General features: G+C 36.6%; 3 protein-coding genes across 4 annotated transcripts in view; 1 reads left to right on the top strand and 2 right to left on the bottom strand.

The window, feature by feature from the left end:
• The window catches only part of Zbtb25 (zinc finger and BTB domain containing 25), a 157,305-nt gene that overhangs the window by 14,051 nt on the left and 117,111 nt on the right, over positions 1–26,143 (top strand). Inside the window, exons 3-4 of the mRNA XM_047541820.1 lie at positions 1,588–2,531; positions 8,146–8,180. Of these exons, the coding sequence (XP_047397776.1) occupies positions 1,588–2,531; positions 8,146–8,180 (979 nt within the window). The remainder of the gene's footprint in view (positions 1–1,587; positions 2,532–8,145; positions 8,181–26,143) is intronic.
• On the bottom strand, positions 12,733–21,578 carry Akap5 (A-kinase anchoring protein 5). 2 transcript variants are annotated; one of them, XM_047541824.1, is made up of 3 exons: positions 21,446–21,527; positions 20,969–21,143; positions 12,733–18,814 (listed from the first exon to the last, which is right to left on the bottom strand). In XM_047541824.1, the coding sequence occupies exon 3, from the start codon at positions 18,568–18,570 to the stop codon at positions 17,266–17,268; it is 1,305 nt and encodes a 434-aa protein (XP_047397780.1). In that variant the 5' UTR covers positions 18,571–18,814; positions 20,969–21,143; positions 21,446–21,527; the 3' UTR covers positions 12,733–17,265. The 2 variants fall into 2 exon arrangements, with proteins under 2 accessions (XP_047397780.1, XP_047397781.1); XM_047541825.1 differs by lacking the exon at positions 20,969–21,143 and having other exon boundaries at positions 21,446–21,578.
• The window catches only part of Mthfd1 (methylenetetrahydrofolate dehydrogenase, cyclohydrolase and formyltetrahydrofolate synthetase 1), a 67,614-nt gene continuing 66,469 nt past the window's right edge, over positions 24,999–26,143 (bottom strand). Inside the window, exon 28 of the mRNA XM_047541819.1 lies at positions 24,999–25,542. The gene's annotated coding sequence lies outside the window, so the exon portion shown is untranslated. The remainder of the gene's footprint in view (positions 25,543–26,143) is intronic.

The raw sequence follows: 26,143 nt of genomic DNA, 5'->3' as shown, positions 1-26,143 counted from the left end.
GAATGATTGGAATGCATGGCACAATGGGAGAGCGAGTTGGAGTATAGATCAAGTAATGGGCAGCTTTTCCTACGAGTCTAAGGAGTTTCTTCTCTGACCTAAGTGTCAGGGTAGATTACTTCACTGCTTTAGAAATGGCACTTCATCTTCAGTCTCCTGAGAGCCATGAATTGGTTTAGCCCTTAAAGTACATGTTGTGTGCTAGGCTCAGTGCTAAACTGAACCTAGGAATTAGGAAGGTGCAGACCTGCTCTGTATTGAGCGACTGAAAGCCCCTCAGTTAATAGAGTTCTTAACTGATATTAAAAAACTTGCCACAGGCCATGTCATTGGGTAGCTAGGTCAGAACAAAGAATGAAGCCCAAAAGAGGAAGAGGGAATCCTGAGATATCAGGACTAAAGAAATGTATTGCAAGCATACTGACACCCAGTGCACTCTGATGCATTGACATGAACCTCTGCTTCTGGGAAGGTAAGTCCATGATCGATTTCCATTTTTCCTTCATATCCAGCAGTTCCCTTAGGTTGTGTCTACTCTAATTTTGCAGGCATTTCCTGATGTCTTTTTACTATTATTCATCTATTAACTGAATTCTAGATTCACATGTAAAAATCAGGTTTAGGATTACCTTAATTAAAGGTTTTTCAGAATTATACCTATATTCATTTGTGATTTAAAGAATAGAATATTAGTGTATTTTGGAAGCCAAAATAAGGTTATCATAATTTATATTTTAAATATTACCAATTTCAAAAGAGTTTTTAAATTTTAAAATATTTTTCTTGTGGGCGGAGATAATACATATCACTTTTATGTGTATGTGTACCACCATTAATTAAATAATTCAGTGGTAGTAATTATATTCACAGTATTGTACAACCATCACCCTAAACAGCTTGCTGTAACTTCTAATTTCTGTGTTTGAATTTGCCAGAGTATTCTAGATATTTCATGTAAATGGCATTATATACTAGTTGTCTTTTAGTGTTTGGTTTATATTACTTAATGTTTTTAGGGTTCATGCTTATTATAGCCTGTATCAGAACTTTATTCCTTTATATGGTTGAATGATATTCTGTTGTAAGTATAAAGCTGCATTTAGTTTATCCATTCATTTTTTGATGAACACTTCAGGTGTTTATACCTTTTGGCTACTATGAATAATGCTGCAGTGAACACTGACATATAGATATCTGAGTCCCTGTGTTCAATTCTTTTGGTTATATTCTCAACAGACTGTTAATTCCTTAAGAATGGGATATCTATCTTAGTCATTGTTTTTCTACCTCCTGGCATCTAGTATAGTGCTTATCACTTGGAGTCACTTGATTAATGTCCAACTGATCAGAGTGTCTGTCTCTGTTTCCTAACTTTAGCCAGTAGATGAAATATATGAAGGCTTGTTGCTAGGCCATAAAACTGGTGTTAAATGAAAGTTAAGCTTTTGTTGCCATGTTTTAGCAAGGCAGATTGCTAAATTTATACTTCTTAAGAAGAAATTGCTTTAGACTAAGACTGCTGTTAACTGAAAGGCCAACTAGGTTGTTTCATTTTGCATGGGTCTGTTTTTGTTTTTTTTTTAACAGTGAATGCATAAAAATACAACCAACTGACATCCAACCTGACATATTCAGCTATTTGTTGCATATTATGTACACGGGGAAAGGGCCAAAACAGATTGTGGATCATAGTCGTTTGGAGGAAGGGATTCGATTTCTTCACGCCGACTACCTTTCTCACATTGCAACTGAAATGAATCAAGTGTTCTCACCAGAGACTGTGCAGTCCTCAAATTTATATGGCATTCAGATCTCAACAACCCAAAAAACAACTGTCAAACAAGGGCTGGAGGTCAAGGAAACTCCTTCCAATAGCAGTGGAAACAGAGCTGCTGTCCAGGGTGACCATCCCCAGTTGCAACTCTCTCTTGCTATTGGGCTGGATGATGGCACTGCAGACCAGCAGAGGGTCCATCCTGCTGCCCAGGCCTTGGAGGAGCACCAGAAACCCCCAGTGTCCATCAAGCAGGAGAGATGTGATCCAGAATCTGTGATCTCCCAGAGCCACCCATCACCCTCATCAGAGGTGACAGGTCTCTCTTTTACAGAAAACAGCATCAAAATACATTTATGCCATTACTGTGGGGAACGTTTTGATTCTCGTAGTAACTTAAGACAACATCTCCATACCCATGTGTCTGGATCCCTTCCATTTGGTGTCCCTGCTTCCATTCTGGAAAGTAATGATCTTGGAGAAGTACATCCACTTAATGAAAATAGTGAAACTCTTGAATGCCACAGGCTCAGCTCCTTCATTGTCAAGGAGAATGAGCAGCAGCCTGAGCATTCAAACCGTGGTACCACAGAGCCTTTGCAGATTAGTCAAGTATCTTTGATCTCCAAAGATACAGAGCCAGTAGAATTAAACTGTAATTTTTCTTTTTCAAGGAAAAGAAAAATCAGTTGTACCATCTGTGGTCATAAATTTCTTCGAAAGAGTCAATTGCTGGAACACATGTATACACACAAAGGTAAATCTTACAGATATAACCGATGCCAAAGGTTTGGTAATGCATTGGCTCAGAGATTTCAGCCATACTGTGACAACTGGTCTGATGTACCTGTGAAAAGTTCTCGATTATCACAAGAACACTTGGACTTGCCTTGTGCCTTGGAATCAGAGCTCACACAAGAAAATGTTGACACTATCCTTGTTGAATAGTAGCTTCTCCTTCAGAATTTTTATACCAATCCTGAAAAAAAATTATGTGGTGTTTTGTATTTATGAATTATTTTCCTTCTCAAGTACTTGACTTTTTTTGTTAATAACTTGTCCAGTTTTTAAGTTTGTATACATTAGGTCTTATAAGACATATTAGTGTATTCCTGTTAAGATGTAACCTTCAGTTAGTCCTATGAACTTCTCATAAATTAAATCACAGTTTAGAAATCAGAAATCAGTGTGGAAATATGCAAACTTAAGTGGATATTTATAGAATCTAAATTTTTCCAGGTTTCAGAATCAGTAAAATAATATAGAATATGAAATAAATGAAATCTGTTTTGAAGAATATTCTAGGGGCTGGATATACAGCTCAGTGGTAGAATGCTTGCCTAGCCTGTGCAAGGCCCTAGATTCAATCCCCAACACTGCCAAAAATCATAATGTTCTAAACTTTTGTTCATGGCTTATGTTTCACATGAATTAAGTCCCTGTGAGGATTATTTTAAAATATTTTCTGCCATGTAGGAAATTAGTAGTTATTTTAATACATAATTTTATATATTTATATGTATATATATATATATATGTGTGTATATATATATATATATATATATATGTATTTCTTTTTAGAACCTTTTTTCCCCACATTTTTTCTTGGTGCACTAGAGTTGTACATAATGATGGGATTTGTTGTTATGTATTCATACATATACCCAATATAACAATGTAGTTTGGCCAGTATCACTCCCCAGCACTCCCTAACACCATCTCTCACCTCTTGGTTCCTTTCCTCTACTGATCTCCCTTTGACTTTCATGAGATCTGCCCCCACCTTTCTTTTCCTTTTTCCTCTCTAGCTTACCCATATAAGAGAAAACATAGGTCCCTTGACCTGAGTTTGACTTTTACTTAACATAATGGTATCTAGTTCCATCCATTGTCCTGCAAGTGACATAATTTCATTTTTCTTTATGACTGAAATGTATTATATTGTATACAGGATTAGTTTTAAGACATGATTATACCAAATCATGAATAGTTGTGTTGTTATTGGGGTTTTTATGTTTTTGTTTTGATACCAAAGATTGAACTTAGGGGCCCTTAACCACTAAGCCACATCCCCAGCCCTTTTTTTTTTTTTTTTTTTTTGAGATGAGGCCTTGCTAAGTTGCAGAAGTTGGCCTCAAACTTGTGATCCTCCTGTCTCGGCCTCCTGAACTGCTGGGATTACAGGCATGTGCCACCATACCTGGCCTGTTTTTTTTTTTTTTTTTTTTGGTATGTGTGTGTTGGGGGAGTACTGGGGATGTAACCCAGGTTACTGTGTCACTGAACTACTCTCCATTCTTTTTTATTTTAAGACAGGGTCTCCCTAAGGTCTGAGCCTGGCCTTGAACTTGTGATCCTGCTTCAGCTTCATAAGTAGCTGGGATTACTACAGGTGTGTGTCACTATACCCAGCAAAATTGTACTAGCTCTGCAACATCTTTACATGACTTTTATCATGTAAAGATAAAAATTTACTAAACTTGAGTATACCTCTTTTAAGAAAAATATTTCATTTAAAAGAGAAGACTCAGATTAAAAAAAATATCTTGAAGAGAAATACATAAGCATATAGAAACATAGATTAAGATATATCTGCATTAATATCCTAGGGTTGTTACCTTAATCTCGAGCATTAAGAACAATTTGAGATATTTCTGAGCATATGTTTATATGAGTTTAAAGACAAAAATGATAAAATGCAAATCATCTTTCTACACTCTTCTGTCAGGATTTTCTAGGCTGCCTGGGTTAATGTTAGTTTTTCTAAAAATCCCTTGCCATTTTTTAGAGGCATAGTTTTCACTTGTTCTGTTCCTAAAACAAGCAAAGTAGGTAAATTCTGTATTCTAGAACCACATTGAAATTCTGTGATGGTAGCTTTTCCTCTGTGAATAACTTAATTTCCTTTTATGATGGTGATATAAAGCTAAAATCCCAGAAAAAAATGAAAGTTTGGAATAAGTGATAGATTGCTGCTCTCTATACCTGGGAAATGAGTACCAGTAGTCAAGAATAACAGAAGAAAGAGACTCCAAACAGTCATATTTTTTGTGTATTGCCCTGTTAAATTCTAAGCCTCACAGACATTTGAAGAACATTTGAGGGGTTCTACTCGTATTTTTTTTTTCCTTTTGAGATGGGAGTTTGCTCTGGTTTCCCAGGCTGGCCTTGACTTCCTGGGCTCAAGTGGTCCTCCCACTTTAACCTCCTGAGTAGCTAGCCAAGTCTACATGTATATGCCACTGTGCTTCAGCCTCACACACATTTGAATATATCTAATAAAATTGGTTTGTAAGACTTAGAATTTAACCACATTCAAAAAACTCTTTGAGCTCTTTCCTGACTGAACACTTATGAGGACATTTGGTGATGCACTCAATAATCTTGTTATTCAGTCAGGAGGGAGCTCAGAGTAATCCATTTAATTAAAACAGGTTTTCTCTGGGTCAACAGTTTAGGTAAAATTATGAAGTGTTAAGTTTTTATTGAGGACTGAGTGAGGAAAACTAATAGGCAATGTCTGAGGCAGTTTAGTTTCTACCTTAGGTGAGAAAAACCTCTTGGGGTCAAGAATGATCTGTACTGAGAGCAGTCTCTCATTATTAATATAGTAAGTTGTATTGGGAATTGTTAAAAACAAATGTGGGGCTGGGGAATATAGCTCAGTTGGTAGAGTGCTTGCCTTGCACGTGCAAGGCTCTGAGTTCAGTTCCCAGTCCCACCAAAAAAAAGAAAAAAAAAGTGTTGCTCTTTGGGTTCAGAACTTCATCTAATCTTAAAATGTTTTCTACTAATTCACATAAGCTCTTACTCAAACTTATATTTCCTTTCAAGATTTCAACTCACAAGAAGAACACAAATGTTAATATTGATTTTATCTATTTCAGGCTGTTAGTTATATATTCTGTGATCTTCTTAAGGTAAAATTTTATTCTCATTAAGATAATTTTTCTAATTTTTCTCCTCTATATTCTTTCCTACTTCTTCAGTCATTGATTTTTGACACAAAAAAATTTTATACAGCAAAAGGGTGGGAGAAGAGGTATATGTGTATGGTAGGGTAAGGTAGTTTCTGTTCAGGGCAGTCTGGAGAAATATGTTTGCTTATAGCTGATTGGCTATGCTAGACAATACTTATTAAAGACAATACTAATTTACAAATAAATCTGTATGAGTATTAAGATGATAGTGATCAGCTGGATTTCTGTTCTTACTCTCTTAGTTTCTTTTTAATATTAAGAACTCAAAGCATCTGGGTGTTGTGGTGCACACTTGTAACCCCAGTTACTCAGAAGGCTCGTAATATTCTCTCTGTTTTAGAGCGTGGAAATGTTGTTGACTTCATTTTTTTTTTAACATACTTAAGACATTTAAAAAATATATTTTTAGTTGTAAATGGACACAGTACCTTTTATTTATTTATTTTTGTGTTGTGCTGGGGATTGAACCCAGTGCTTCACACATGCCAGGCAGGTGCTGTACCACTGAGCCACAACCCTAGCCCTGACTTAATTTTATTGGAAAAAATTCCAAAAGCTGAATTCCAGAAGAGCCAGTTATTTTTTTTTTTTTGCTTTTTCATTCATCAGGCATTTTAAAAAATAACAGTCATTAGCCTAACATTGGGCCCTGAAGGTTTTTTTTTAAGACATGATTCCTTGCTAAAATTTTAAAAGTTCTTGTAGGTAAAACCTTTCGTTATGACTATATCATCTACAAAATTGGAGCTATGCTTCTAGAAAGTATCCCAATAATGTAGGTTTGCTTAATGATTACCAGTCTTAAAACCAGAAATTCCATGTGTATTTTCATCAGTGTATCAGGCAAATATTAACTAGACATTTTCCCCATGGGTCAATTTTCCTTGTTTTGAAGTCCTATATATAGTTGTTTTCTTGAAAAAAAAAAAAAAAAAGACAATTTCAGTATTTGTCCTTATTACCTTATTATCAGAACTTAGTATCTAATAAGTACAGTCTACCTTATGAGAAAACCAAAAATCTTGATCTGTAATTTTTGAGATTGTTCCTTCTTGCTCTGACTTTCTGATTTCCTACCTGTAAAGTAAGTACAAGCAATACCTACCTCACAGGGGTGTTGTGAGGATTTGTATTAAAATTGTGTTAAATTCTATTAGTATTACTGAGAAAAACCAACCATATAAAGAAAACTATATTCTATGGCTAAACCTATTAACCAGTATCTAAGTTGTAAATTCTAGAACATGTTAGAAGCAGTCATGTACTATTTAATATTCAATAATTAATTGACAAAACTATATTTTTTACAAATAACAAAATTGCTTGAATTCTACTGTAATTATCCCAGTTTTTCTTTAGCCTTCAGCAGGAAAGATAGGCTTGCCAATTTCAGCTTTATTGGAAATTCCTCCAAATTGTTTTTTCTCATAAGAAATGGAACAAAGACAATGAAGAAATAACCTTTTTCATTTCTTTGATGAAGATGATTTTAATAGATGGATAGGAAATGGAGCAAGGATATTACATGGTACTTAATTAATATTTTTTTAAAATAGTATTGGAATAATTTTCACTGAAAACTGAAGGAACTACATATTGTGGATAAAGATAATCTGGAGAGTATATAACTTCATTAAAATTTATACAGGCAAATTTTTGATATAATTGATTCTTGATGGTAAGTATCCATTTTTTTGTAGTAATTGAGGAAAAAATAGGCCATGTAGGAGTTTTCATAATGTAATTTAGGTCTTTGAATGTTTTAAACTGAATGTAAGTCTGTGGCATCGTATTATAATTTTTAAATTCTTATGAGTGAAATCTGTAAATATTCTCTGCTATACTTTTTTTTTTTTTTCCTTCTTTTGAAAGCCGGTAAGGTTATACCATCCCATGCCTGAATTTCTTAAATCCCAAACTGTGGTTTTAATCTTTTAAGACCTGAAAAATCCTCTGTGCTTCAACATGTGTCTGTATGGCACTTGATTACTTAGTAGATATTAGTTCAGTGCAGTTGACATTAAGTGTCATCAACTCCTGTATTTGTGCCAAAAAAAACTTATTTAGTCAAAATCAAAATATTTTTTAAAAACTTTAAAAGAAACTTGAACTATAAAAGCTTGTATAATAATAAAGACCTACTGAAGAAATCTTAAAATTATAGATAGTGTATAGCAAATGCAGGAGACCAATAATGCTTCGTATGGTTAAACTCTTTCATCTAATGTATTATGAATTTGCCTCAGAAACATACTTTTAGAAAGTTTTGTATTCTCCATTTGGAATAGAAACAATAAATTTTGTGTACTTTATCAAGACAAATAAATTAATGTGATGTACAAACAAAACCTTTTATTAGCTCAGCTTATTGATTGTGTTCTTATTTTACAGCAGTGTCTGCCAAATGTTGTCTTCCTTGTGTTGAGGTAAGTAGTCTTTGTGCTGGGTAACATTTTGAAGTTGTGATGCAAAAAAGTATCTGAACCCTGTTTATCTGTGGTAAAAGAAAAAGGGTATCCTAATCAAGTAAGTGCCTTCCAACTACCATCTCTGGAAAGAAAAGTAATGAATGTCTAGACATTTCCCAAAAGTTTATTTGTTTCTATCTTCCTTATTTACACTCTACTATATCTCCTGCCCCCAGTAAAATAATCTGCAACAGTGGTTTTCAGCCAGTGTATATGTCAGGAACCAATAGGAGATAGATAGATAGATAGATAGATAGATAGATAGATAGATAGATAGATAAATGTTATAAGAAATTGGCTCATGCAGTTATGGACTCTGAGAAGTCCCAACATCTGTATTTGGCAAACTGAGAACCAAGGGAGCCAACGATGTAGTTCTAGTGTGATCCAAAGGCCTAGAAGTCAGGAGAGCTAATAGCAGATCTTCCAGTTCAAAACTTGGCAAGCTTAAGACCCAAGACAAGCCAGTATTTCAGTATTCATTCAAAGATAGGAGATCAGTATCCTAGCTCATGTAGTAAGGCAGAAAGAAGTTCACCTTTTTATTCTATTGAGGCCTTCAACTGATTGAGGGTAATCTGCTTTACCCAACTCTAATGTTGTTATTATTACTTAAAAAATGCTTAGACACACCCAGAATACTGTTTGACTAAATACATGGATACCTCATGATCCAGTGAAGTTGAGACATTAACCAGAACACAGAGTTGTCCCCCTCTCCATGGTAACATCAGGCATTATGGAGTTATATTTGGTTGTCTACCCAATGGGAGATAAGGGAAGGTTGCTACTGGCATCTAGTTGGTGTTGATCAAGGATGCTGCTAAAAATCTTACAGTGCAGAAGACAGCCTCTTACCATGGAGAACTGTGTCAGTAGAGCTGAGGTTGACCATTCCTGGTCTGAAAGTTTAATGTAAGTTTTGTGGTGGTTGTTAGGGATTAAAGGATGCAAAGAAACTTATTTTAAGATTTCTATCCCAATCTTTTTTGAAGTTAATATTTTAACAGAGTATGTGATGAGCTTGTTGTGAAGTGAATTCTATTTGTATTACCCTTTCTATCAGATTATAAAAAACTTAAAATGTGTTTATTTAAAATCAGAGATGTATTAATCAGGACAGTTTTAAATCTATTAATACAATATTTGAATGAAATAATTTTGTCTCTAAATTCTCTTGGTGAAATTAAAATGTGATTGTAGGTTATAATTTTGTAAATTTTCAGTTGGCCAAAAGGTGGCACCAGTGTGCTTTTTAAAAATGCACTGTTTGGTATTACTCTTAACTAATGGTCAGCTACTTCTGGATTTGGCTTTATCTTCGGAATTTTCCTAAAATTTCAAGTTACCAAGTACTACAATTAGGATGCCTCCACTTGACATGTCAATATATCATTATATCATTAACCAAATGGAGTTTTAGTCCAGTCATATTGGCTCTTCTAATCAGGTGTCAGACTCAGTTAATGTTTTGCCTGGTGAAGAGATTTGAGAAAATGGAAACATTTGAGAAAATAATTCCTTACTTCTTGCTTCTTTTCTTCACATCTACAACCTGTGAGGTAGACCATTTAATTTATTTTACAACTGTGGTTCAGCAGCTCACTATGGTGCTATTTTTTTATTCTCCCTTCACTTCCTTCCTTCTAGTTCCAGTCTGAGTAAGCTGAGAATTCCTTTTTCTTTAAGAGTCCTCTTACTCCCAGCAATTCTCACCTTCCAAAAATTAGTGAATAGTCTGCCTTTTTAATTTTTTCCCATTTCTACTATAAGATGATTATTAGTCTTCTCTTAGAACTTTATACCTAACCACCAATTGCTTTTCTCAAGTTTATTTAACAGCTCATGAGCCAACTTGGAAAATGAATTCATTTTCCCTCAGATAAATTCTCTTCCAGTGTTTACATAATGTTAAACTTTTTCCATTGAAACAACTTGGTAATATCCTTTAAAAATAACAGGAAAAAAACTATCCCTTAAGTTATTAGAATACTATGATGTCCTTTCCTGTCAGAAGTCTAAAGGAGTGGTAGTGCACTGGGGGGTTCCTTGTACACTGCCCTGGCCCCTCCTCTTCTGGGAACCCAGGAGAGGCTTATGGAAGGAGGTGGCCAGAGAATGTGGCCATCACCAGCTGTAGTTTCAGTAAATTCCATATCAGATTTGTGTGTACCTAGTGGGTCTTTGGGGCTGGGGAGATAGCTCAGCTGGTAGAGTACTCGCCTTGTAAGCACAAGGCCCTGAGTTTGATCCCCAGTACCGCAAAAAAAAAAAAAAAAAAAAAAAAAAAAAAAGGCACCTAGTGGGTCTTTGAGGAATGAGACCTTATGAATTTAGCTCTGTCTCATTTTTCTAAAGACATATGACATATGATATTTTGTCCCAACCCTGTGTAGGTTAAAAATAAAAAGAATGGGAGATGAGAAGGGACTGAGATTTGTAGCAACTGTCTTGTAGGGAAGAAAATCTAAATAAACTGTGGTGATTCTTCAGCAAATAAAGATTCACCTGGGCTGGGGCTGTAGTTCAGTAGCAGAGTGCTTGCTTAGCATGTGTGAGGCACTGGGTTCAATCCTTAGCACCACATGAAAATAAATAAAATAATTATTAAACAAACAAAAAAAGATTCACCTGTTAACTTTTCTTAGTGGGTCAATTCCCATTTCCTAACACTGCCTCTTTTCCACATATGTGCAGTCTAGTACTGTGAGCTAAATGGTTCCTGCCCTCTTCTTCCTACCAGTGTTTTCAAATGTGGGAGAAATGCATATAAAAGGGAAGACTTTTTTATTTTAAACATCTCTTTGTAGATCTCTCAAACTCTGATGGCTACACTCAGCCAACATAATGGCCATGCAGATTATGCATAAATACATAGATTGTATAGAGGTCATAATAAGATTTAAGTTTAAAGACTTGTCAAAACTTGTAGAATTATACACTACAAATAGGTGAATTTTTTTATTGTTTGTAAATTATGCCTTAATGAAAAAAGGTGCATATCACTCAGATAAATACAGAAAGTCTTAGAGTTTAACAAATCTTAATGATTGCTATTATTTACTGTCATTCATCTTTCAGGAGAAACACATCAGATATTGAGGGCATAGAGGGAACTCAGAAAATTAAGAGATAATTCTATGCAGTTCACTCTGAAATCAGGGAAATTGCTGACAAGGTTATTTGTGGCTCATTTGGATAAAAGATTTAAAATATCCAGTTGACTTTTTTCACCTGAATTGTGTATTGACCAATTGTTTTGGCATTCTGTACATCTGAGCCTTCTGGCATTTAAGGACAATTCTACTTTAGTCACTCTGTCAGGAGGATGGAAATACTTCAATTTTGGATGACACTTAGACATATTCTGTCTAAATACCTGAGGCTGCAAATGACAGTTCCACATGGAACCTGTCCTGTAATTTATATGTGAGGCTATTTGATGATATGCATGCCTGTAGCTGCATTAGTTCTGGTGATTGATGACCAGTGTAGCCCAGAGCCCCTGTAGTGACCATATTGGCCAGACCTTCCTGTGCGACCTGAAGTTACAGATGTTAAAGTAGGAATTTGGGAATAAAAGTTTTAGGTACAGGGCTGGGGGTGTAGTTCAGGGAAGAGCATGTGCTTTGCATACATGAGGTCCTGGATTCAATCCCCAGCACTTTGGGTGCAAATAACTACATATTGCTTCCCATCTCCCAGGAGGGCAGAAATGGAATACCCTGGTTATGGCCCCAAGTACAGCTATGAAAAGTGTATGGAAGACTTAATCCCTGCCCCATAAGTGCAGCGTCATAAAGATCAAGGCTGAAAGTCCTATTTGAGTTTAGTTACAAAGCAAATAGTGAGGAAAGTGTGTTTGGTCTTGCTAATACGCAGAAACTGCCAGACGGCTATTGTTATAATAGGTTGAAATTAATAGACAGTTTAAGGCTGGGAGTTTTCCAAACCAGGAGCTATCACCATCTTCTCCTCTAGGTTTTACTTTATTATTCATGGCGCCTGCACCCAACATTGCTGAGAATCCACTGCAATTCTGACAAGATGTCCCGTGCCCATGTTCAAATACACATGTACTCTTCACAGAGCTCAGAAACAACCTTTGGTAAGCTAAAACTGGAAGCAGGGAAGGAACTCATAAAACAGTTGGAGTCAAGGTGGATCTAACAGAGATTAGCACAGTTGAGGACAAGTTTCGCAAAAGGTGGTAGTATTTCTAAGAAGATGTAATTTAATGAAAATTTTAAAAATTTGATAACTGAAATATTAAATACCCAACTACTATTTTCACAATAAGACATTAACTAGAACCAGGTTTAGTTTTAGGACTTTGAAAGTACTATCAACTTTTAAATGGGTCTCAAGATTTGGAAAATTTTTCATAGAGCCCAAATATTAATTGACCTGTAATTAAGAAAAACCAGCATTGAGTTAGCAGAATGAATTAGTGCCTTAGTAATTACAGAAATTTTGAAACACCCAACCTTAACAGATACTACCTGGATAATTTAAGCATTTTTCACATCAAGATGGCTTGGTTATTTGGGAAACCATAAAGATCATTAAGAAGTCATAGATTAATATAATTCAGAAAAGACAACTAATGAAATATAGCAAGAAATGATGGAAACTGTTTTTGTTTGTTATTTTATTTTGTTTTGTTTAGCAGCACTGAACAGGGCCTCTTGCATGCTAGGCAAGTGCTCTTACCACTGAGCTACACCCACCGCCTCCCAAACTGTGTTTTTGTTAAATTCATAGGTGGCATCAAATTCAGAACTTCCCTTTAGGTTGAATTAGTTCAAAGTTCTAGTTCCTTTTTTTATTTTTCTTGCTCAAAGTAGACTCCTTTAGGCACATGTTGTAAAGTCTGTCTGATACCCAGTCAGCAGAGTGGAACTTTTAGTAAGGCTAACTAAATGGTTTTATCAGTATGATCTTTATAGTTTTATGAAGTGAACAGTTTACTATGTTTTTTTTTTAAGCTGTGGATAAACAAACATGAATATAACACTTTATTAATATTAGTATCTAAATTAATTCAGCTTGAAAACTTTTTCTCACAGAGTATTATTTATTTAATACTAATATCTGATCCATCGTAATAGAATACCAATTTTAATGAGAAATACAAAATGGAATTCTTAACTTTCAGAATAGCTCATCCACAACATTTTTATAGACAAAGAACTACTATAAATATGTAACATTATGCAGGTCTTTTTCTATACCTAGTCACAATTAAGAATGAATATACTGCTTAACTATTTAGAAACTGAATGCTTTCAGACTGCTAGTGTATTCAGATGACACTTTTCCTACACCACACAAAATTACACTCTACGCTCCCGTCTGACATCATGTTTCTGCACTATCTGTGGCTCTTTGCCTTAACCCTTGTCTCAGCTTCTGTTGTCATGCTCCCTAGACTGAGCTCTTGGAAAGCAGGAAGCCTATTCCATTATCAAAATGTTTGGCAGGTGGTATGCCTAACAGTGACTGAATCAAACTGAATTTAATCAGCACACCTAAGTTTTATGTACCTTCATTCTAATAAATATAAATAAGGATCATAATAAAAAAATCTTTCCTAAAATGTACTATGGAGGATATTTTGAATTGGATATAAGAAATCTCATTTTACACAATAAAACATCATAGGAATTTGAACATAAAGAACTCTAAAACTTAAGGTAGGATATTAAAAAATTCACAGATGGCAGGCAGAAAAATCAAACTCCGATGTATTTAGTAGCAGATGAAATTAGAAAGCAGACTTTACATATTTCAGTAAAGTCGACATTTAAAGGATCTTTTCAAACAATAGGATTCTAAAGCCTAACAATTATTTTTTAAAATTCTGCTGTAAACCCCTAAAAAATTCTTAACTTTAAAAAGTAAGGCAACTTGAAGTTAGTTAGAAATTTATGGGTAAAATTTACTCTGGACTGCATGCAGAAGCCAGATTTGACTGGAGCTCTCATGATTCATCTCTCACACCCTTTAGCAAAATGCTTATTCACATATTCTGGTGAAATAACATGATTTCTCAGAAGTAAGTCAGAAAGTTCTAAGATTCCACTGCATAGTAGCCCAATTAAGATCACTGCAAACTTTGTGCTGTCAAATATATTACCTTGAAAGAAAATTATGCAGACAGCTTTTATATGAAGAACTCCATTTGTGCCACATGCTTATTATTCTTTGAGGTGGAGGAGGTGGCAGGGAACATAATTTCTGTTTGAAAGTTCTTTTGTTTTCTCTACCTTTACTTAAATGTTACTGGGTACTATTTTTATATCTTGTAAAGTGCTTTAAAAAATGTTAGGTGAATAGTGCCACATAAAATAGAGAATTTTGATATTCTGTGTTGTAAGAAGCAAAGTGAATAATACTTGACTCTTAAAGGGAGGAAGATAATATACTGAAAAGATTAATAAGAATCTGATAAACTCTCCCAGGCTTGCAAAAATTCTGAGTTCACAGTGAAACTAAATCCTAACTAATAAATGTTCATTAAAAGCAACATTTATACCACAGCAGATTTCAATGAAAATATGGTGTTCTTAAATTTAAACCTTTTAAATGATCAAATGAATGTGAATTGAATCAGAACCTATTTCACACAGTATTTTGCATATATGATCAGATTGCTTAAAATAAATACGATAATAAATATTTTATGAAAGACTTCTAGGCCATCTAATTCCTGCTTATTTCTATAACAACAAAACAATTTGAATCCCTTTAGAAATTCACTGTAATAGGATTTGGCCATGTAGCAGATGTAATAGATTGAGAACAATTAATTTAAAGATTCTATTTTCAGATAAATACTAATTATTTAATTCACTAGAAAAGATTGAGGAGAAACCACTTAATGAATGCAAGAGTATATATCTCATCATAAAAACAATCATAATGCATTTGTAACCAAAAATACATTTATCAAACCACAATGGGAAAAACACCTAGACATTTCACTACACATATTTAACTCGTATCTGTTTTTTTTAAATCCCAAATAAATATGTCCTAACCTTCCAGAATGCTTTAAATAACTGATAAATGCTATACTTTTGCTTGTTCATAAGAGATGACTGAAAAATTATAATGCAAGTATATTGGCTTGGAGCAATCCTTGTAATAAATGAAGATAGGATTCTTCAAAATACTGTACAATGCACCAACCTTAATCAGGTTTTTAAATTGTTCATTTTAAAATGTGATATTTGCTGGTAGCTATATCTAAGTCCATTAGCACCACATATAGTGAGTTGAAAAGAGTTTTTCAAGGAGTATGACAATCTTACTTTTAAAAATATTGGTAGAAGTTAATTAAAAGACATTGATTTCTTGGGTCATGTTTTGAAAGACCCACATTTATCTTGCTGCTGAAGGAAACTTCCCCTCGTAGATTATAAACATGAAGGTAGGAAAATCTGGGAGAAATAATGTTTGCATTTCAGCAAAGAATCTTACTAATAAGATTAATAATCTTACTAATTTCTGTTTTTTGACTCAATTCCAAAGTCAGACTGGCTTTTTCTGTCAGAGGTCTCAAAATATATTTACAAAAAAAAATGAAACTATAGGAAAAATGAACATATACTATAGATATGCAATACTGAAATAGTGCAAGAACTCACCCAGAACATTTAAAATCATCTCATGTGTGTCCTTCCTGCAAGATGGTCTTCAACAAACCTTACCATTCATTCTTCTACTTCCATTTCTTCATCTGTTTCAAGTAGTAACACCATCACTCAGTTTAGAAAATGGGAAACTATACAGTATGAACCCTAACCTATGAGGTAGGGAAGTGTGTTAGGGTATCGTGGCCATTTCATACAAGAAAACATGGAAGATAGAATTTTCTCCAAAATACATGGCAATCATTGATGTGATTGGATGCTTCTCTTTAAATAACTGAATAAAATGCAAATGAGCCCTTCTCATTTTTGTAAAGTATTAGCTGAACTGGAAATAGTGATGAAAAATTTTAAAATTTTCATTATACATGTAAAATACTTTTTTACTGGATTCTCTGAACACATACATACACTGAAAATTTGTACCTTAGCAATAACTGTACATGGCTCATTCTTGGCCAAGAATAAACAACATTTTGACTAGAATATTATGATTTCCTAGACCCTTTTCCATCAGATCTCTCCTGTCCTTGAGGAGACATTGATGAATCAGGTCTTTAAAGAAGAAATACTGCAAGAGGAATTCTGTGCTGTGGTCATTTGTTAATTCTCCTGGATGAAAAGTAATATTCCCTCATTTGGTTTTCACTGTTTTGTTTTAAACTTTTCAGCAGATAAACCCATACAGAAATGGATATATACAGATCTCCTGGGACAGAAGGAAGGTGGAAAGAGAAACTATTCCTTGTGTCCACACTTTTGCACTCTGTAACTATTTGCTCATTTGAAGGATCTCGTGAATGGCTTTTGTAAGGGACTTAAGCAAGATGAGAAAACCACTCATGTTTTCCAGTATGCATATTCTGCACACACTCTTGAAATTAAAAAATGCATTATATTTTTTGAGGTAAGACTACTGCTGAGGAATATAAAAACTATAAAGTACCTATTCACATAAGCAGCTCACCTATTCACCATTTTAAACAACATAAAAATGCACGGTAAAAAAAAAAGTTTTTGAAAACTGAATGCAATGTTACACAGCGCTGAACTGTTAAAAAGAAACCAGACTTTGTGACATCAGAGAACAGTAAAGAGCTTATGGCATACTGTTGTGCTCAATAAATACTTCCTTTCCCAAACAATCTCCATATGCCATTTTAGCTACTCCCTGTATGTCACTTTGTGTTGCTGTGCTGACTTCCTCCAATCCAGAAGTGACTGCAATTCAGTGGTAGAGTTTTATGAACTTGATTTATTCTTTAGCACTTGTAGGCTGGAATTTTACCTTTAATTCCACAAGTGATAAATCTTTCATTTGTTTCTGAATAAGAAATGCTGTGAATGTGTAAATGGTTAAGCTTTTCTTCCTTGATCTGGAAATTGAGTCACTGTAGGAGAGTGTTTATTTTATTGTCATCAGAGGCCATTTCATTAACCAGCTGTTCTATAGACAACTGGATAGCATTCTTGACAAGAGAAGAAGCTGTTTCTATTAAGAGTGTTTCATATTGTTCTGGAGTTCTACCCTCAAAACCACTATCATTAAAAACCCCTACTTGCTCATTTTCTATTGAAATTAAGAATTGCTTAGGGACATTTTTAGATTTCTTAACATCAAATTCACTTATTTCAGTGTCTGTAATAATAATAGCAATTGGCTCCATTCTTTTGCTTTCTTCTGATTTGGGTTTCTCTGCATCGATCCCATTTTCTTTCAGATCCGATTCCTGGCTCAATTCAATATCTTTTGGCTTATTCTCTTCAGCCACCATTTCTCTCCTTTCATAGTCTTCACAGTTTGGTCCACTTTCTAGGACATTGTTACTGGATTCTTCCACAGTTTGCTGATCTGGGATTGCAGGTGATGGAGGAACATCAGAAGTCATTGGTTGCTGGTTGTCTGTTTCTGAACTTGTAAGTGAGCTTGCTTGCTGAGATTGAACACTTTGTTTTTCTTCAATCATTTCAATTTCCTTTTCAAGGATTAGAGTTCCTGTTTGAATAGCAGAATGCCCATTATCCAATTCAAGTTCTACTGAAATCACGTTCTCTCCAGATGTTATGCTGCTGTTCACGTTTGATTCACAGACCTCATCACCATCTTTGTGCAGGATGCCTTCACTTAGATCCTGGGGTGACTTAGCCTTTGTTGCCTGGTCATTCAATTGGGTTTGAGTTTGTATATCCAAACCTTCAGCCTCTTTTTGGACTTTGATGCTGCAGTCTGAGTCTTCTATAATTCTGGAATGATTACTTCTTTGTGTACCTTTTGAGAATTTTATGCAGGGAATCTTAATTCTGGATTTTACCTTTTTCTTAGGAAGATCAGCATCTTCATCCTTTATTTCAGGTTGCACTTCAGCCTTAGATGACTTTTGCTGCTTTGAAGAATCTGACCTTTTCCTGTGTGTTACTAGACGTTTGATTGAGGCCCAGGTCCCCCCTGGGTGCTGTGATTGATCAGAAGCTCCTGCTTCTGGGGGACACTCCCTTGCCACATCAGCAGCTTCAGGGACAGCTTTGGGCTTCACTGACTTGACTGCTTTCTTTCTTCTTTTGAAGCAGAGCATGGATGTTTTTTCCTCCTGTCTTTCATTCTTAGGACTGGCTTTTGCTAATTTCATTTCATCCTTATTTTCTACCTGAATTTCAGAAACTGTGGTCTCCATTTTTACACTACACTCTTTCATTCTCTAGAAAACTATAATTTCTTCCTTAGGCAGCCTTTTATGGCAAAAAGGTAGACAAAAATATTCACACTGAGTAAAAATTTTCCCAGGTGTATTCATTCCTTTCATCCTACTTTATACAGTTGTTTTAGATACTTTGTGTAGTAAACAAATGCTTTGTTTCTCTATGGCTTGCAATTTCTATTTTTAATTTCTTCATGAAAGGTCTTCACTGGGTAAATTTTTGCTTTATTGCAAGACCAACCTGATGAGAGTAAAGAAAATGGTATTTTATTTGACAATGAGAACATTATTTTCTATGGAGACTATTTCAGTTGAACGTAGATGCTACCAGGCATGTTTTCCCATGTAGTAACTTCCTAAATGACTGAAGAATAGACATTGGGGGGCTGGGGATATAGCTCAGTTGGTTGAGTGCTTGCCTAGCATATATAAAGCCCTTGGTTCAATCCCCAGCACCACAAAAAAAAAAAAAAAAAAAAAAAAAGAAAGAAAAGAATAGAAATTGGGGTTTACCTTTGCCCTGTCAAAAATATTTTGGTGTGAATATATTTTGTTCTCTTTTTTTTGTTAAAACTTCATTTTGGACTACTCTGCAAATCTGACATTGTCATTTCTTTAGTTGGGCCTGTCTTTATGAATTATTAATGACCCTAAATTGCAAGTTTAGCAAACAACAACTACAAAAAAAAAAGTGAAGGACAGGATGACAGATAAGCTAATATAATTTTTATCACATGGAATAAAGAATTTTGAAGCTGTAAAGGATGTCAAAGACTATTTGAGGTCATTCAAGTCCAGCCAGATGACAAAATTGAGCTCCAGAGGGGGCACCTGGCTTATAGAAAGCCAAACTGCCAGATAAGATCATAGCCATAGTTAGAAGTAGGGATTTTTGACTCTCTAGAGTTCTTTCCATTGTACCATAAGGTTTCTGTTCTAAAAATGTATGTTCTGTCAAGGAGGTGCTAGTTTTCATACATACTCTTAGGAAAATTTAACATCACTGTCATTCTCCACTCTTAAATTAGTTGTATAACTTTGGCATTTCACTTAAGTATTTACTGTTCATAATTTTCCACTATGATATGCACATAGTTGGAGGTCAGTTAAGAGTTAAAAACAGCTGACACATATTCAGCACTCTTGTGTATTAGTCCATGCTGAGCACTTTTCATACATCTCTAACCTAAACCACAATATTACCAAGTGAGTAGGTAGGTGGTGGTACTGTCTACTGATGAAGCAGCTTGCCTGAGATTACAAAGATATTAGGTAACAGGCCCACATTCAAACCAGCACTGCCTGTTTCTGAAACCTGTGCTCTGCAACTGGGCTTTAAGAGTTCCATCAGAAAATGAATTTTGCTCATCTGCAATAAATCCATTAGTCAAAAAATTTTTAATTGTTTAATGGTCATTTAATTAACCATAATGCATTCAATCAACTCATAATTAAACCTAGATTGAGTTCTTACTATTTTAAAACCAAGATTTTAAAAGTTTTTTTTTTTTTTTTTTTTTTTTTTTGGTCCTGGAACTAATTTAAAAGCCAAATATAAATTGATAAGCCATGCAATTGGCAAATGGATTAGCTAAATTAAAAATATGGAGTATTTAAAAATTAATCCTCAGAACAGTATCTAAGAATGCAGATACGAGGTGATTACTAACAAAATCCTATGAATTTTAGTTGATGTCATAAAATTGTCAAGTGAATTATTTTCTCATAACTTTTTAATGTAAATCCTAAATGAAGTTTCATTTGGGTAGCCCTTCATTCTCTGCACTGTAGAAGGAACTGGAGCTCTGGAAAACTAGTTTATGATCTAAGGAAATGTATTTTTAGGTTGAGTATTGCATACTTCATGCCTCTAACACAAAGACAGTCACTCTAGAACAATGGCAGAAAATATGAACGTTTTACAGTGTCTTTCACACATAATGCTTTAATCAGCACCAGAACCTCAGCTGATTGCAACCCTTAAGTCTTCTCATCTCTCGTGCATTCTCAGAGCCTAAACATTTTTATTAAGCACAGAATGTACTACTAAGAGACATATTGAAAACAGATCATAGTTAAGAATGTATCATTAGAAACCAACCTGAATTGCCCAAAGACAACTGCTCGAGGAGCTCACTTGAATGTATATATCATGCTATGGAAACAAATACCCAAACAGAAGCCTAATAGAAATGGGGAGGGCGTGCTGCAATCTGTAGGCATTAAAACTTTGAGGAACGTTAGACTGTCAATGATTCGCCCTTAACCTGCAAGGGTAGCTTCACTGCCTCAGGAAACCTTAAAGCCCCGACGTTTCTTCACAGAATCTTAAGTCTAATGCCACAGAAATCACCACCTCCCCTCTATGTCTTAAGCAGCAAAGAGCAACCACTACCTGAGGAAAGCAGTGCATCTTTCCGAGCACCCGATGTGGACCACGAAGCTTCCTTCTGGAGGAAGGAATCTCTCTGGCTTGATGCTCCTTATGGCAGGATATGGAGCGCGCAGGGTAAAGTACTCAAAAAGGAAAATGTCGGGGGCGTGGAACACATAACCCAGCTTCAAGCTATCTGTAAAATTATAATGGTCAGGAATCTCAAGTCACATTTTCCAAAACAGGATAAATGAGGTGAAAACAAAAAAACTACCGGCAACCCATGCTTGTGGTACTAGCGGTGAAGCAAAACGGGTAGGTGAGAGACCCCTGCGGACTAATGACCTTCTAGGTTCTCACTCCCGTCCATCTCGGAGGACCCGGATCCCCCTTGTCCTGAGGGCACCTCCCATCTACTCTGCAGTCCTGGAGGTGAGCCGACCTGACACTGCTCGAGACCCACCGCCTCCGCAGCCTCCTAGTCCTGCTCTCACTTACCGATAGCGCTGGCATCCCTAGTGAACTCTACTGCTGAGCTCGGGCACTCTTGAGCAGCACGGAGCCTCGACCGGCAGTCAGGGAGCCACCGCTCACCCTGAGCAGACAGCCCTCTGCAGAGGGACTGCAGCCAGGCTGCGCCCCTTCCCCAGCAGCTTACAGATCGACAGCCTGCCCCGCCAATGCGCGCGGAGCAGCGGGGCGGGGCGACCGAGGGGCGGGTGTATGGCGGGATCCACCTGTGAGTTGTTAGCGGCCGCCAGGAGAGCTGTCTTCTGGCTCCCTGCCGGGGGCGCGAATTCCACCTGCGGGCTCATGTCAAGGGCAGAGAAACCACCGAAAGAGCCAGAAGATGGGGAGATGACCGAAGAAGAAAACTCCGCATTTTTCAAAGTAGCAAAATCCTGTTTTAAATTATAGGCACTCCCATTATAAATTACCTCCACGAATATTTAAAGGCAAGGCAGATATCAAAGTTTAAAAGCAGGATTCAAACTGCATAGAGTAGTGAGGTGTCAGTTGGAGAGAAAATTACATGAGTCGAAATGAAAACAAAACTTTCCCAGGAGTGGCTTTGAATATGAGGTTATCATGGTTCCTTGCCAAACAGACTCTCAGACCTGACTTCCAGTAGAGGGAGGTGGAGATGATGTGTAGCAACCGCATCTCACCGACAAGGTGGAAAGGGCACGGAAACCAGTCCCACCCCCTTTAATACCTTACATATATTTCCTAAAATCAGTCGAAATAGCTTTCAAGTTGCTCAGGTTACTCTTAAGCATACTTGTTATGTGTCCGCTTAGCTTTGTCCCTCTCAATTAAGCGGGAGTAGAAGAGAGGACATTTTTTACCATTCCAGTCTGTCAAAGGGCACAGGCATCTTCTACCTTCCTGCCTAAGGGCCTAGGTTATGTTATTTTCATGCATTTTCCAATCCTTTACTTAAACAAGGTTCTACCCATGGTAGCTGCACAAGTATTTATTTGTACACACAAAGCATGAACACTCAATGAAAGGTGTTGCCAAGAAAGCTTAGGGTGACTTGCTTTGGAGGGCATTCCTGGGAGCTCCAGCTGTGAGGTCCAGCCTCCTCCCTGAATCTTTCCAGCAGAGCCTCCAAAGGATGCCCCTCATTTGGTGGAAGGAAGAACTCCTGAATAACAGCTGCACTCCTGTCTTCAGTGGGACAGGTGTGTGTGTGTCCATTTTTTATTGTTTTGCCAGGAACACATTTTACCTTTATAAGATTTTCTAGATTTATTCCACCAAGACTTACTAAGGAACAAACTCTGCACAAAAACAAAGCTGAATTAAAGTTGTCAAAAGCTTAAATGTGCAGATAAGAGACAAAAACTGCAAAGCAGAAAATCCATAAGCATCTAGTTTAGTTGTAATTAAGAATTCAGTTTAGCTTTGTTTATCCAACAAACACAGGTCTGTGAAAATGGCTTTTATATCCCCATATGGGCTGCTAACCCTGGTTCTGCAAGTTTTGAAGCTTAAACAAGACAAAAAAACCTGAACTTAATGGCACATACTTGAAATCCCAGTTACTTGGGAGGTTGAGGCAGGAGACCAATCTCAGCAACATACTGAGACCCTGTCTCAAATAAAAAGACTAGGGATGTAGCTCAGTGGCAAAGTGCCCCTGGGTAAAAAAGAAAAAGAAATCCATGCCACTTACAAGCAACTGAGGTCCTATTACTCATACTCAAACTCCAAGGTTCTTCAAATCCTTCAAACCTAGTAGACCTGGGAGTTTGCAGCAGTTTTAGGCAAAAAATAAGGATGGTTTACCTAGATGAGGGCAGGGCAGAATAGCTGTCTTAGTAGAGACCACTGGGAAATGAAGAAAGATACATGTTGAAATGATATAAAGGCCAACTTAATGACTCGTAGATCTTAACTCTACTTGCTTTTCTTTTAAAAAAAAAATAGTAAAAGGGAACTGAAAGGCAGTTTGAGGTAAGAGGTAAATTTATCTTGTATTTGAAGGACAAATTAAGAGATTTGTTTGAGGTATATTACAAATGACTTGTCTCAACTTCTACCACACATTCACACCCAGTATAGTACTATGAATAAAATACTGCACTGTGGTTTTTCTTTAGGATTTGACTAGAACCCTATGCCAGATCTGTTTTTTAAAAATGTATCCAGTACCTCAGGCATGAAAGAAATCTGTCATCCCTGAATACTTAAGTGACAGTTAAGACGGTTGAAGCTATTACCCGTATCATTGTCTACTACTCTATTAGTAGCTTTGTATTATGTAATAGGAAATGGGCTATAAATGTCTCTCTAATTTGATGAAAAATTATTCTACTTATAGGTTATCACGTTAATATCACCAGATACAGTGCGCCAACAAAATATTTTACATATTTATGTGAATCTTACCATCATATCATTTCTCCAACCCTAGTCTCTACCCACCCACAGTCCAGGCCAGTAGCTATGGAAATGGGTAAGCCTTTAATGCGTCTTATTTTTCAGAGGTCTTCTGAGAAGTCCTTCAACCCCTTTCCCTGACACACCATGAAATCAAACCATGGCTCCAATTTGCTGATGGTTGATCTGCCTGTGGGCAGCATGAAGGTTGCAGGGAGCCACCACAAACCCAACAGTAATTCTTCTGCAATCTGCTTTTCTTGGCAGCACATAATGCTGCTGTCTCTCTTGAATTAGGTGTCTTTACATTTTCAACTCACATCAACAGCCTTTGAGATTCATGTAGGAGAAGACACTGTTTATCAGTAAGATACTAATATGGGAAAGGAAGGCAGTCACAGCACAGAGAACAGTCAGAATGGGCACAAGGAAGCAGAGATCAAAAGGAACTCCCAGCCCCATGGGGAAAGCGCCAGGCCCTCCCCGGTGACACACATAGGCACTCCACACACCAGTGCTTCTGTAGTCTTTAATCCAAGTCTTCACCTGACCTGCTACTATTTGGTTGCTTGTGCCTTCTTTCATTGTGGAAATAGCATCTGTAAGCTGGTACACATGACCCATCTTCATCAAAGACAGAAAAAGCAATTCCACAAAACCCACACCATCAGGATTGCTCAGCAGCCTTGCTAACTTCTATTTCCTCTCACAGCTTCTTCCAACTTTATCATTCCTTCCTTCTGGAGGGATAGGAAATGGGCACAGCTAACCTCACCTCTCACGGCCTGGCAAGAACTGCGAGCAGAGGCTTTGGAACTAAAACACCTTTACAAGTTCATGGCACAGACAATAGCAGTGCAGTCTTGCAGTTTGCCTTTCTGTAAACTGGGATGAAAACCTAATTTGGAGATCTGTTCTATTGTAATTAATATCTACACATATTCAAGCAAAGGTTAGCTCTGATATGAGGTGACAGATCAATCACAGAAGTGAGAATATTCTAGGAAATAGAATATTTTTTACCTCTATAGGAAGAGGTAAAGCCCAGGCACTTAATAGCAACTCAATAAACAACTGCTGAATCAACAAAAGTAGAAAGGGCTAACCTACTTATGGCTAGTGCTATGATCATCTTTCCTAAGGGCTTAATGGTGCTAATGCTATGATAGACGCTCAGGGCAAAAACCTATATAAGCAATACCTCCCTGGGATGGGGGTGGGGGAATACAGAAAGGTATTAAATTAAAAGGCAAATCTTCCTCCATACCCTACTTCTACCCTGTCCTTCTCAGTTCTCCTGAATCATGTGTCCATGCAGAGACACACAGGTATGCACACATTCCCCGCCTAAACACAATTGATCACAAACTACACAATGCAATTTGCTTTTCCAGCCCCAGGGGGCTGCCCAACAGATGGGTTCAGATAGGATGGCGAGGATATTGCAGCACAGTATTATCAGTGCTACAATTTACATGTGAACACGAAGATAGCAAAATTATTTTCTTTTTATTCTGTGGAACTTCATTAAAGTAAATAGGTGCATGAGCTATGTTAATTTATACATGATGAGAATTAAGGCTGAAGAAAGGCTTCTGGGAAACTCCCACTATTCATTTCAGATCCTCCAGGCAGTGGCTGACTTCTCTCAACTTCCCACTCATAGTGGGCCAAACTTTCAAAGTAGCTTCTTGGAGATAGATGATCTGGAAAGAAAAACAAGGAATAAATGTTTTCTCTATGCACCAAAATGTTTCTTCTTCCCTTCCACACTGCATTATTCCCTACTCATATTGCCAAAGCTGTTAACATTTATATGCTCTCCCATCACCGAGTCTTCTAGGGTCTGCCCATAATAGGTTGGAGAATAATGCATGGCATTTACATGAAGGTTATGTTAATACTGTTCAGGAACAGACCTAGCAGTAAGCCAGGGCTGCATTTCCAATAGCACACATGCCCTCTCAAAGAATATGGTTCCTGTGGCATCGAGCTCAAAGTCTCTCTTCTTAGCGTCACCATGACTTAAATGGTTATTACATTCTGCTTCCATCTGGACCTCTACTTTCTCAAATGATACAAGAGCTTTTGCTGCCCTTGTCTTTTCTAACTCTTTCTAGCCTTTCTCAAGCCCTCCCTCCTCTCATTCCAGTTTGGATTTGTAACTGAGATCATTTGCATGGTTGTCAGTACACCTGTTATTGTCAAAATCTGGATTCGATTTCTTAAAACTCATTTTCCGGGGCTGGGGAGATAGCTCAGTTGGTAGAGTGCTTGCTTTGTAAGCACAAGGCCCTGGGTTCGATC

This window comes from Sciurus carolinensis, chromosome 2 (assembly GCF_902686445.1).
Source record: "Sciurus carolinensis chromosome 2, mSciCar1.2, whole genome shotgun sequence".
Taxonomy (NCBI): Eukaryota; Metazoa; Chordata; class Mammalia; order Rodentia; family Sciuridae; genus Sciurus; species Sciurus carolinensis.
Note: the sequence above shows the minus strand (reverse complement) of the source record. Positions and strands in the feature narration are given on the sequence as shown.

What these genes read in the sequence shown, in the direction of transcription:
- Akap5 (XM_047541825.1), bottom strand. Translation starts at nt 18,570, where the DNA reads ATGAAAGAGTGTAGTGTAAAAATGGAGACCACAGTTTCTGAAATTCAG.